This window comes from Vulpes lagopus, chromosome 2 (genome assembly GCF_018345385.1).
Source record: "Vulpes lagopus strain Blue_001 chromosome 2, ASM1834538v1, whole genome shotgun sequence".
Classification (NCBI taxonomy): domain Eukaryota; kingdom Metazoa; phylum Chordata; class Mammalia; order Carnivora; family Canidae; genus Vulpes; species Vulpes lagopus.
Genome location: NC_054825.1, coordinates 110,725,032 through 110,738,459, shown reverse-complemented (window position 1 = coordinate 110,738,459; position 13,428 = coordinate 110,725,032). Strand labels below are relative to the sequence as shown.

The window sequence follows — 13,428 nt, the reverse complement described above, 5'->3', positions numbered from 1 at the left end:
CATAGAGGAAATGGGGAAATCCACAGTTCAGTGTAACATACAATCTTGAGTGCAGAGAGGAAGCCAAGGTGTTGTGGGATAGTGAATTTGATGGGGTGCTGGGGTGAATCACACTAAAAACAACTCAGATGATTAGCTCTGTTTAAGTAGGGTTTGGAAGACCTCTTCCTTAGTAGAAGAGGAAATAAAGGGCGTTCTTGGGCAGAAGCAGAAGTCTGTGAGAAATCTGGAGTTGGGAGAGGAAGTAGCGTATCTGTGTGTCCTGACCCTTTGCAGAGATTCACATCATGACGCATACAGGGTGCTTTTGAAATATTTGTTGGAAAAACTATTTTTTTTCCATGATAAGATTTTGGTTAATTAATCTTTTTTTTTTTTTTTTTACAGTTTCTCTCTTTCATACCGAGTCTTTTACTCTGACACATAACATACTTTATAATATTATCATTATAGGTTTTCTTGTGTTATCTCTAAGAGTATTTTGTAAAAGCTAAAATCTTTCAGCCCCTACATTTTTTAATTCATAAAGTAAGTTCACAACAGTTCATACATTGGTGTTGAAAGTCAGTTTATAGCAAGTACTTTAAAGTAATGGCGTCACTTCCTCAACTGCATAATGAACTTCAGCAGGTTAATCTTAAGAATCATGCAGTTAGTTCTCCTGAAAGTTCAGGTGAACCTGGGGCCAGTTGTTCCTGCCCATCTGCATAGCTCTAAATTCGTTTACTGTCCACTGCCATCTAGTGTCTTGTGAGAAAAATAACCCAATGGTAAGCCTATAAATAACTTTTGAAGTATTTCTAAAATTGATCTGATTGTAAGTTGAAGCCTTAACATAAAAAAAAAAAAATGAAGTTTCATGAATAAAGTGGTCATTGAATTGTGTATGGGAAGGAAGATGAGAAACAGTGTCTACCACCTGATGTTTCAATTTAATAGATGTCAGTGAATTGGATTTTCCCTTTTCATCAAAAAATCATGTTTTTTTTTTTCAATAAATTATGATAGTCTTTTCTAGTGTTTATTTTCCACCAAATCTATTTGTCCAAATTAGCTTTTTTTATAATTTGGATGCTTTTTTATTGCTTCATTAAGTGAACCTACTGGTCATGACTACTGTTTACCAATCGTATCTACTTTTAATTATCTAACCTTAGATATAAGTAGTAAAAATTGCTGTTACTCCAGAAATACAGGCTAGTTTATAACGGATTTCTTTGAAAAATTGAAGCTCATTTGTCCCCTCCTACTGCACGGCCAGTCTCTTTGATGGTCCTGGGAGGTGGAGGGCTAGTAGCCCCTGGGAGATTCCCCGAACAGAGAGGAACCAACAGCAGTATTTGTCACCGTGCATGTTCTGAATGCAGTTGATTTCTTCTCTGGGAAGAGTAGGTAGAGGTGGTTGAGGTTTGGAACTTTGGACCTTTTCCTTGTTTTTAGTTTAGTTTTGTTTTTTTTTTTTAATCTCTAGCTTCTAAAATACATTTGTGCTAATAAACATTTTCATAGATAATGCAGTGTTAGGGCAGGAATTAATTTTAGGGACTCAGTTCAACATTGGATTTTATAGATAAATGATGTAAGTACATGCATAGTAGTCAATACATTTTAAAATACCATGTAGTGATGTTTGATAAAAAGCAGTTTCTAAAAAAAAAAAAGCAGTTTCTATTCACTCTTATGAAAATAGTGTAATTTTTTAATCTTTATAAAAAAATCTTTATAAAGATTTTTATCTTTATAAAGTCAAACCTTCATGCCAAATATCATAGTGATTTTTTAAATAAAATTCCTCTGATGAATCACTGAACTCTATCTACCTTGGAAACTGATGATACACTGTATGTTAATTAATTGAATTTTTTAAAAATAAAATTTTTATTTTTAAAAATAAAAATAAAGTTAGTATTTCCTTGATAAGTTTCCATAGAACTTACACCCATCATTGATTAATGCAGTAATGCAGCCCCTTTGCCAATGAAAGATGCAAAGTATATCTTATCCAATAAACTGTGGTTACTTTGAAACATGAGGAACCAAAGCAAGACTTGCTTTGTCAGGTCACAAAATGTACGACAAGTTTATAATAATTCAGTGTGGTAGATTGTCAACCCACTGTACGTAATTAAGAATTCAGAAAGAGACCCAAGTATACTCGGGGATTAGTATTTGGAGAAGGTAGTAGTTTAGCCACTGGAGAGTGACTCTTGAGTACACAGCTGTCCATTTGATTATTTCTTAGAGTCAATAAAAGTAGGCTTGATGAATCTTCCATATCCTGTGAATACATGTAAGATTCAGCCTCTATTTTAGAGGTTTTTTTCTTATTTTTTCCATTTGCAATAATAGCTGTCCATTTGTGGGTTCAGTTACAAAGATGATGAAGAACATTAAGAACATGCCATTACAACACAGATTTCAAACTAGTGGTTGATATTGAATCAGAGATGGATGTTATGAGGGGAACCTTTGCACAGGGAATTGTATGGAGTAAAACACAAACAAAAAGGAATGGGAAAGCCCTAATGCAGAGAGGAGAAAGTGAAACCACGTCAGAAACAGGTGTCAATCCCAGGCCGGTCCTCACTTTCCCCTCCTGTCTGAGCTTTTGGCCTTCATTTGACAATTTATTCAGTACTTTTAGCCCTCACCTCCAGGTCTCATTTGGAAACATTTCTACTTGATAAATATGAACAAAAATCATAAACTGGTAAAACAAAGATAAAGTTTCCACAGTAAAGAATTATTTAAATTTTTGGTAACTATCTATTATCCACAAGTTTTTCAGATTCAATGAAGTAGTTGAAAGATTTCCAAACCTTTGATTGTCAGCAAACCTAATATATAGAATAGCTTTCCATACACCTTTAGAAAAAAGCAGTATTTGCTATCTGTTTCTTGTGCTCCATATAGAAACCCTACGTAGAAGTGATAGATATTTTATAATATTACATAAGTGATCTCCTAATAATATAGGATTGTATAAGCTATTCTTTCATTATTGGTTTTTGAAGGTTAATTACAACTTGTAGATACTATTAAATCTAGCCTTGAAAGGCATGTAGCAAAGTCATCCAAAAAGATATCTTGTTGTAGATCTTCAAACAACAGAGCCAAAGCTACCGCTGGGAGCTTGCTCCAGAGTACTTTTTGTCACCATCCTGGAAGTTCTATAGGAGCTAGGCAAACCCCTCAGTTCTGTTCCCATTCATTTCCTGCCTTCGTCTTTGGTAAAGAAAAGAACATTGCTCGGCATTCTTCTTCTGATTAACTTTCTCATAGTTGGAGAAAATAATTATCAATTCTGATTTTTCTTCAGGCTGAATATACCACATTCTTTACATTTTTTCCTTGCAATCATCCCTTCTTCCTGTTCTTAAATAGTTTTTCTACTCTTTTCTCAATCTTAAGAGAAGGTGGCACACCGATTTGTACCGCGGCAATGATAGACACTGAATCTAATAAAAATATTACTTCATCTACACTGTAGGCATATTGGTGCATAATAGAATTATGGTAACTTTAAAACCCGTGATGCTGAATTCTAGCCTCTTTAAAAGTGAATAAGGTGGAATTTTCATTTACTATCTTATATGTAGTTAAATTTTAAAAATCTTTTTAAAGCATATAACTTGTAATAAACATTTTTAACTTTATCTCTACAAAGAACTTTTAAAAAATATTTTTCACAGGCATTGATTTACTTAATTACAAATGCTATGTAAGCATAGTCCTGATAAAGATCTACCTGTGAATAAAATATTTTGAATTTCGCTTCTCATCTGTAAGTAATGATGATTTATTTAAAGCAGCTGGGGTTACATCTATGCTCTGCTTTCCTTCTCCCACTCCCACTCAATTGGAGGAGCTCATTTATAGGGTTTACTCTTGTGTGATAGTTGAGTTAGATTTTATAGGAAGAAGGAGTTCTCTGATATTACAGAGCTTGAAAACCACTTATCTAATAAGTGTATGATTACATCTAACTCAAGTTCTTCAACTAGAATTTGCTTAGTAAGTATTAGTAGGAACGTGTAGCTTAAGAGGATTATCTAATCTTTAGATTTTTAACTTACAGCAATTCAATTTAAGATAAAAGTAAAGTATTGGGAGAATTTATCTGAACCTTAATATTTTTCAAATTGAGTAGATAATCATAATACAGTTATGTCACAATATTGCCCCCAATCTCCATGTTATTTGTTTTGAATAGTAATTCTTACTTAGTAGAAATTTATTTAAAATATTGGATTTAGTCAAAATAACTGATATTTTTAAAAACTTCTCTTAAAATGGTTTCAGGACTTTGCCTTCCCACCTAGTCATTTGAAAGGGAATGATGCAGCCAGATTTGTTAAAAATATTTTGCATAAGACTATTTCAAATCTATAATTTTATAATCAGGCCAATTTAAGGACTGGAATGATTTGAGTCATTAAAAAAAAAAAGTAATACTGTATTGAGGAAGAAAGATTTTTAATGAAAATGAAAAATGTAACCAAATCAGTTTGACTTATAGTCTTTGATCCTGTCTTCCGATCCAGAAGTCCAGTCTCTAGGGGAGGTTGGGCTGGATGTGTATCTGTTTCTTGCTTGACAGAACCTTGACCCTAAGGACAACTTATTTTTTTTTTCCATTTTATTGTTTTCTATATATCAAAATAATTTTGGAGGCTATTTTAAGAGTGTTTCTGTGCCTAGACATTCATTGAAGTCCTGTATCTAGCCTGTTTGTGTCCTATAGGGAATACGGGAGAGAATTGCACCTCACGTACCCTAGTTTGATCATTGCAAAGCACTTTTCCTCATTTTCTGTCTCTTCATTGGCTTACAGATTCCTCATGACCAATAAGTAGTATCTAGGAGTCTTTTTGTAGTGCCAAAGCACAGGGGGGTCTATAAAACATGTTCTTTCTTCTTGCTAGAGTCTGTGCGTGTTCACTCCACCTGGAATCAAAGAAGGAAAGCCCCGGCTCATTCCTGCTGGGCCTATTGCCCAGGGCACCACCATCTCTGCCTATGTGGCCAAGTCCAGAAAAACATTGCTAGTGGAAGACATCCTTGGGGTAAATGGCTTTTTGCTCTGTAACATTTATAACCTGAAGTATTTATTTCATAAAGATGACATATCATTTTAATGTTATGATTCAAGCCATTTAATAAAACCATTAGAGCAAGATACTGATCAATAAATGGATTTGTATGTAAACTAATTTTTGTTCTCAGAAAATCCTGTCTTACATACCCACCGAGAGCTAGATTTAAATAGTTCTGATTTCAAAACATACCTGTACAGCTAAGCATAAAATGTATGTTTATATTCATATAAACTAAATGATCACTGTTCTTTGTTTTATATCCTAGCAAGATGTATGTAAATGAGTTAGCTACTGCTCTGTACCATTCTACCCCAAGTTTTAGTGATGTCCTGCAATACCCACTTGTTACTGCTCATGAGTCTGGATTGGGCCATTTTGCTCATTGGGCTGTATTCAGCTTGGCTTGCTTATGCATCTGAGATCAGCTGGCTGACACTTAGGAGCTGCCTGGCCTCAGAGAACCTCAGTGATTATCACTCCCCTCCCTCCCCACCCCACCTCTAAGTCAGGCTGGCCTAGGAGTAATTATCAGTCCCCTCCCTCCCCACCCCACCTCTCATCATGGTGGCAGGGCTTCCAGAGAATAAGTCAAACATGGAAGTGAGTTTTCAAGCGTCTGTCTGTATCAAATTTACTACCCTTGCATTAGCCAAAGGAAATCACATAAGCAAGCCCAGACGCAATATTGGAGGCCCATGGGTATGGAGACTGTGACAAATGGAGCCCTTAGTATAGTCTTCCACACTATATAATATATGTGAGCACTGTGATGAAATGTCACTATATGAGCTTATACTTTAAAATTGACAAGTATGCCAATGACTATATAGGTGTAATGAAATTGCTTGAGAAAGTGCTAAGTTGGAGTCATGAAATCTGGATTTTAATTCTGGTTTTGCTACTAATTACCTATACAGATACAGATAAAGAAGGTGGCTGAAAGACATGATCTTCATTATAAGATCATTTTATGGAGTGCCTAGGTGGCTCAGTCGCTTAAGCCTCTGAATCCTGGTTTCCACTCAGGACATGATGTCAGGGTGGTGAGATTGACCTCTGCATCAGGCTCTGCACTGAGCATGGAGTCAGCTTGAGATTCTCTCTCTCTGAGTGCCCCCCCACCCCCGTCCCACACTTGTGTACTCTCTCTCTCAAATAAAATGTTTTCTAAAAAAGATAATTATGTGACATGATAGAGATGCTAACTACCACTACATTGGCAATCGTATTACAATATATAAATATATAACACAAAATCAACATGTTTTATACTTTAAATGTACATAATGTCATGTCAAGCATATTTCAACTTTAAAAAGTTTCAAAAGTAGATAGATACTATACAAATTGTCATTTGAAAATGTTCTATCATATATGCAAGCTTTCAAAAGATCTGTAAGTTACAAATACAGATTTGTACTATTCTTAATTGATGAAAAGCTTCCTACGGACAGCAGAAATTAAACAGAATTGGTAGCTTTGGTATTAATTTATTCAATTCCCTATATTCCTTTGAGTGATTAGCGAAGCTAGAAAGTTATTAAAGTCAAAGAACCAATTGCGTTTTTCATAAGTAATCGATAATTATTGGATGATTTGAATACTTAATATGAACCTTTGAGATTCAATCAGAATGACTAGCATTAATATGCATTTCTGTATTATTCTAACCTTAAAAAATAGAATGAACATAATTTGTTATGTATACTTCCTTCATGTGGTATTTATAAACTGGCAAATCCCTTGGAAGAGTTCTAGCACATAGAAGGTGATGGTTAAATAGGGATTAGCCATCAAATTTACCTTTATTATTGCATGAAGTTAATATATATTCATTGATTAAATCCATCTCAGGGAGAAAGAAACATAAAAGCAATATCTGTGTATAGGTGTCGTGTTGCTAAAGATAAGCATTTTCTTAAATACAGTTTACAGTGTCCATCATCATTTGATTTTCCTTTGAAAGGGACTGCCTATTTTTTATTACAAGTATTAGGCAAATTCTGACAAATAAGAATCTTAACATAATGATTCCCATTTCTTTTACTGAATTTATATCTTTCCTTCTTTTATTTTTCAGGATGAACGGTTTCCAAGGGGTACTGGTCTGGAGTCCGGGACTCGCATCCAGTCTGTTCTTTGTTTACCAATTGTCACTGCAATTGGTGATTTGATTGGTATCTTGGAGCTCTACCGGCACTGGGGCAAAGAAGCCTTCTGTATGAGTCACCAGGAGGTGAGGCTAGCCCCTTGACCACACTCATTATTATTGTTCAGTTAATGAATGAGTATTTAAAACCACAGTTTGGGCAGCCCTGGTGGCTCAGTGGTTTAGCACTGCCTTCAGCCCAGGGTGGGATCCTGGAGACCCAGGATCGAGTCTCATGTCGGGCTCCCTGCATGGAGCCTGCTTCTCCTTTGGCCTGTGTCTCTGCCTCTCTCTCTCTCATGAATAAATAAATAAAATCTTTATAAATAAATAAGTAAGTAAGTAAGTAAAACCACAGCTTGCTTGACAGTGTTTTGATGGTTTTTAAAAACCTTTATTTTTGTTTTGTAGTTACTTGGAGAGAAAACTGATTACATTAGGAATATAGTAATTTATTTTAGTTAAATAGAATCCATTCTAACAATAAAAATAGAAGTATGCTGGAAAAAAAATAGAAGTATGCCATATTGTGCATCAAATAAAGTAGCAGGATGACTTTGGAACGTTTTTGCATTCTGGTTGGCTATGTTTCCCTAAAAATGTCCTCTTCCTAGAGGATATCCCGAAGAAAGATTCCAACATCAAATACATTTGGAAAACGATGAGTTCCACGCACTATTCCCTGGATCAGAATCCGCTCATTAATCCTTAACCCAAATGCCACAGTGATCTCTCTGTCACTTCCAGCCTACAAATGCGCGAGACCCTCAGTGGCCTATACCCCATCCACTTGGCAGGCCATCCCAGCTTCTGCTCTTCCTCTGTTTAGATTGCACGTGTCCCCGTTGCCCCCCACCCTAGTTGCTTCCTTCAGGTGCGTCCTCACATGTCGCCATGCTGAAGAGGAGGCCTTCCCTGAACACTGCTCATAGCCTCAGGGGGATCCTCTGTGGCATTGCCCCTCCATCTGGTGTGACTCTTTTCCTCTGTGTCCCCTTGTCACCAGCTAAGACCCTGTGAACTTCTTTATTCTTTCTTGTCTTTCTTCTACAGTCTTCTATGAACTGTGCTGGTACTGGTGGTGCTGTGTCCCCAGCACCTAGACTAGTGCCTGTTACCGAGGAGGCACCCAGTGGATGTGTGGGAAGTGAATGAATAATAAAAGAAGTAGAATAGCTAGTAATTTGAAAACTTGTCAGCAAAATTTTAGAAATATTTCATCATTGTAAAGTGGTCATTGAAGCCATTTTAATAGTTTTTTTGATAAACTGAAAAATAATTATTTTATGTGAAAATCATTGGATGATGGCTCTCTTAAGCAATTCATCTTGCTTTTTGTCCACAGATAAGAGGAGCGAGAGAACATTAAACTCAGTTATAAAGGGGCTGGAAATGTAAAAGACAAATCCTGTACATATTTAATTCTCTATTTGGCAAAATATTCAAATACTCAACAGCCTCAGAAAATACTTCATATTCATTTATGCTAGAGTCCTTTGTTAGGATGTCTGCATATGACTAATCAAAGGGTGTTTCATCCTTTTTTTTTTAGGTTGCAACAGCAAATCTTGCCTGGGCTTCAGTAGCAATACATCAGGTGCAGGTGTGCCTTGGGGTGTTATTACGGGACTCCCTAAGGGGAACTGTTTAAAGTATAGCCACTGGGGGACAGGGTGGGGGTTAATAAGTGACCCTAATGTGTTATTTTGGATATTAGATATTTTGTTATTTCTAAAATTTTGTGTCTATTCATTTTTATTTACTTATTCCCTGCCTTAAATATCTTACAATTATTTATATATATATGTGTATGTATGCATATATATAATTATAATATATATGATTATAAATCATTTATGCCATAAATGATACATGTTCTATTACGGTTTTTGTTTTGTTTTGTTTTCCATTTCCTTTCCAAGGAAAGAAACAATCTCCTACTGGCAATAGCATTGCTTTCTTTATGACTCCATTTTCTAAATTAAAGTGTCCTCTAAACCAAATGATATATGAAAACTTTTATCTCACATTTAAGATACCTGCTTCTCTAGAAAACATGATTTAATTAAAAATATTACAAGCCTTGTCGAGGTTCCTTGTAACTAGACTTCAGAGTTCAGGGACACAGTAGTGGTATAATTCTGCTTTGTATCTTCCACTTTTCATTGTCGTCTTTTTTTTAAAATCCATTTCAGCAAACTCAGGCTCTGTGATGAGAGGAGAAAAGCGTATAGGATAATAGTATGAGACCTCTCAGATCTGATCATAACAAGTATAAGTGGGACATGTGCCCAAGTTGCATTTTTTAAAGTGTAAAGTAGTTTTAAAGAGCAACTCTGGACGTAGACTGCCTTGATCTGCATGCTGGCTTCGTCACTTACTGACTCCAGAGTAGGAGCATGGTTCTAAACTCCTTTATGCTCCAATTATAAAAGTAAATCCCAAATCTGCAGAGTTTTGTGGTGATTAAATGACACAGTAACCCTAAAGCTATAGAACACAGCTCAGTGCATTTAAGCATTCAATAAATATAACTTGTTACTAATAGTATTACTACTTAAAAAACAGTGATTGTGTTGTGTCTTTTAAAATAAAATATGGTATGTAGTACTCGGGGAATTGTTATTTTAAAAAAGTAGAAGTCTCATATGACTCACGTTTATTACTTTATACGGCAGGTGTGCAGAGGCCTTGCGAAACAAACTGAGCTGAATGACTTCCTACTGGATGTGTCCAAGTAAGTCTTTGTTTGTGGGGTGGCAGGCCGTTTCCTCAATCGGTGCTTTAGAGTAAGTGCAGACCAAGGAATAGGCACCACATGAGCCGTCTGTAGGAAGGGTGCTTGCTCCGGACCATTACATTATATTCTCCTCCGTGCTCTTCACTCGTTAAGAACTGCGGATGTTCGTGTGCTCCTGTTAATTTGCAGTCTGGTGTATCTTTTCCAAGTAGACTCACTAGAGGGTGTTAAAGACACTAAGTACTTCTATTTTTGTAGGAGAGAATGCAGAGCAGTAGAGGGGGAGGAAATGTTCTAGTTTATTATTTTCCAAAAAGTCCTCTCTGGCATTTTCTATAAATATGTCAGCAAAATATGTTATCAGTATTATTATTTTAATTTGCCCATGTTTGGTAGCTTAGATATCATTTTAAAGAAAATGTTCCATTTCCCTGAAATTGGACCTAGAAAAACCTCATTGGGCTGGCAGTGAAAGCAGTTACAGATACTTCTTACAGTCGAGATTCGTAATTGGTTTTGCCTGCTTCAGGCAAGATTGTCCATAGATCTGACCCTCTACTGAACTGCTGAAATCTAAGATAATGCCCCAGGATGTGGTCACTTCAGGGTCATGTCCTCTGGCAAGTTAATAGAAGAATAACATACCTGTTCTTCCCCAGCAGCAGCTCTGACTGTGCTCTCTCTCTTACATCACTCTGGCAGCACCTACTAACATGGGCATCCAGAAGTGTTGTAATCTCCATCACTAATTAGACTGAAGTTGCTGTTTGTGACACATGGGTTTCTTGAAATGTGGAATTAGAGAAGCATGGACATAAGAGTGCTCAGCTATGTCTGAGACAGAATCAGTGTCTCTGGGACACATGACATTACTACCTGAGGACATGTGGAAAGGGGAGCCGTGCACCTTCCCCTGCTCTAGTGTATCTGAATACCTTGAGAGTCTTCCACAGTCTGGTTAAATCCCTGTAAATCTCTCCTCTAGGGGAAACCCATTTGATTTTACCATCTTTCCTGCTGTGCATTCCTCAGAGCAGTGATTAAGCATGTGCTAAGTCTTATTGGCTCCAAACTGACTAATTTGTCTTTTCAACAAAAGGCATTGTTTATCACTATTAAGTTATCTTAATTCTGAGTACATTGCTAAATTCACAGGAACCTAAAGTGAAAGCGGTACCTTGCCAATAGATCCTATATCAACATATTCCCTGAAATACATTCCTACTAATTCATCTGTTTATCAGGTTGACATTTTAATGGAGGTGCCATATATCTCCAAGAGATTTACTTGCTGTTTGTAATAATGAGTATATAATTCACTTGTGCAAAGTCGGTAGGCCATTAGCATTTCCTGTATTCTGATATTTCTTCTCAAAGGAATTACATTGCTTTCTCAGTACAGTTAAACTAACATTTTAACTATATTAATGAGATTTACCAAATTTAAATATTTTTGTTTCAGATATTCATGAAAATATTAAATCTGGTGAGCCCAATTTTATCCCTTCATAGTTTTAGTTAAATACTACAAAACTTTCTCTCAAAATAGGTACTTACCAATAAAATAATTACTTAATTTATCCTCTGAAATTAGAGACTTCATACCAAAGTAAATGATAGAGTTTCATTTATCTCTCTAAGGTAATATTATTGTCCGTTTCCACAAAAGGACAAAAATCAACATATATGTTTTTTGCATAAATGTAGAGAAAACTGGGAAATGTATTCAGTTTAATATGTTCTGTGTTCCTATTTAGATTAATTACCAGTTTTATGTTCCTTTTTTCAGGACGTATTTTGATAACATAGTTGCAATAGACTCTCTACTTGAACACATAATGGTAGGTTGCTTTTTATCTTGAAAATGATTGTATTGAACCCTTAGATTCATGTCCTAATACATGGTGGAATATTTTCATGTATTGGGTATATAAACAGTTTTAAATATGATGAAAAGTTGGTGCTTGGTGGGTGGAGGTGTTGCTCTGATTTGTCACTTTTGATTCATTTTGGAGGGGTTTGAATAACTTTTGGAAAAATATCTGTGTTTTTCATTATTTAGTGGTGAGCTATACTTTGAGAAAACATTTAATTCCTTTTTATATTCTCCAAAACACCTTTTGCATATCAACTAGATTAGGAATTCCCAACTGATTCTTTTTGATCTTGAGGTTGATTCTATTTACTTTCGTCTTAAGTCTTCCTCTCTATCTGGAAGACTAACAGGTGCTTGGAGCTGAAAGCCATAGGAAGTTGGGTTTCATCTGTATTTTCTTGTTGCTGCTTTAGTGCTCGGCAAGACTCCATTAGAGAAGTGGCTTCTGGCCAAATTGACCTGTATGTGTGCTCCACACATGATCAGGCTTCTTGGTGCCATTCTTACCCTGTTGTGTATTTTGATAAGGGCTCTTGCTCCATCCCATTTTCCTGTCTTTTCTCAAAAGATAGTAAGCCTGCACAATACATTATAGGCTTATAGGCTCGGCTGCAGTCTTCATGATACACAATGATGTATTTCTCTTTGATATCATGGCAGGTGAGTATGGAGTGTGATATGCTCTATGTTTTGTAGACAGAAAGTTTATGAAGGGAATTAGTAACATTAGGGGTTATTGCTTTCAGCCCATTCCTTACATAGTTATATTGATGGTTTTATTTGGATGAAAAAGAGTACTTAGTTGCATTGTAAAAAATTGTTTGGTTATAACAAAATTTCAGGAGTTTGTAAAGAAGTCAAAAATATTAAGAAAACTTAAAATATCAATATATGGATTGACACAGCTTGACTAGGGGTATAAGAAACACTCGTTGACTGATATTATTGTTATCTTTTTATTTTTTAATTTAATTTAATTTAATTTAATTTAATTTAATTTAATTTATTTATGAGAGACAGAGAAAGAGTCAGAGACACAGGCAAAGGGAGAAGCAAGCTCCATTCAGGGAGCCCGATGTGGGACTCGATCCTGGGACCTCAGGATCACACCCTGAGCCAAAGGCAGACGCTTAACCCACTGAGCCACCCAGGCATCCCCGTAATGTTATCCTTTTAAAAACAATTTATTGAGATATAATTCACATATCACAGTATTCATCCATTTAAAGTGTTCAATTCAGTAGTTTTTAGAATATTCAAAGATATGTGCAACCATCACCAGTCAATTTAGAACATTTTCATTACCTCCAAAAGACATCCCATATCCTTTTAGCCATCACCTACTTATGCCCTCATCCTACTGCCTCCCACCACTCCCTCCCCCAATCCTAAGCAACCACTAATCTACTTTTTTTTTAATGTATTTACCTATTCTGGACATCTCACATAAAAGAGATCAGTAATGTGTGGCCTTTTATGCCTGGCTTTTTTCACTTAGCACACTGTTTTCAAAGTCCACCCATGCTGTAGCAAGTTCCAGAACTTCATTCCTTTTTATGGCTAA

At 35.9% G+C, this 13,428-nt stretch overlaps 1 protein-coding gene across 1 annotated transcript in view; it reads left to right on the top strand.

The window, feature by feature from the left end:
• Nucleotides 1-13,428, top strand: part of PDE10A (phosphodiesterase 10A) — a 295,228-nt gene that overhangs the window by 214,321 nt on the left and 67,479 nt on the right. Inside the window, exons 6-10 of the mRNA XM_041729791.1 lie at nucleotides 4,926-5,066; nucleotides 7,180-7,335; nucleotides 8,801-8,851; nucleotides 9,927-9,985; nucleotides 11,778-11,829. Coding sequence (XP_041585725.1) covers nucleotides 4,926-5,066; nucleotides 7,180-7,335; nucleotides 8,801-8,851; nucleotides 9,927-9,985; nucleotides 11,778-11,829 — 459 coding nt within the window. The remainder of the gene's footprint in view (nucleotides 1-4,925; nucleotides 5,067-7,179; nucleotides 7,336-8,800; nucleotides 8,852-9,926; nucleotides 9,986-11,777; nucleotides 11,830-13,428) is intronic.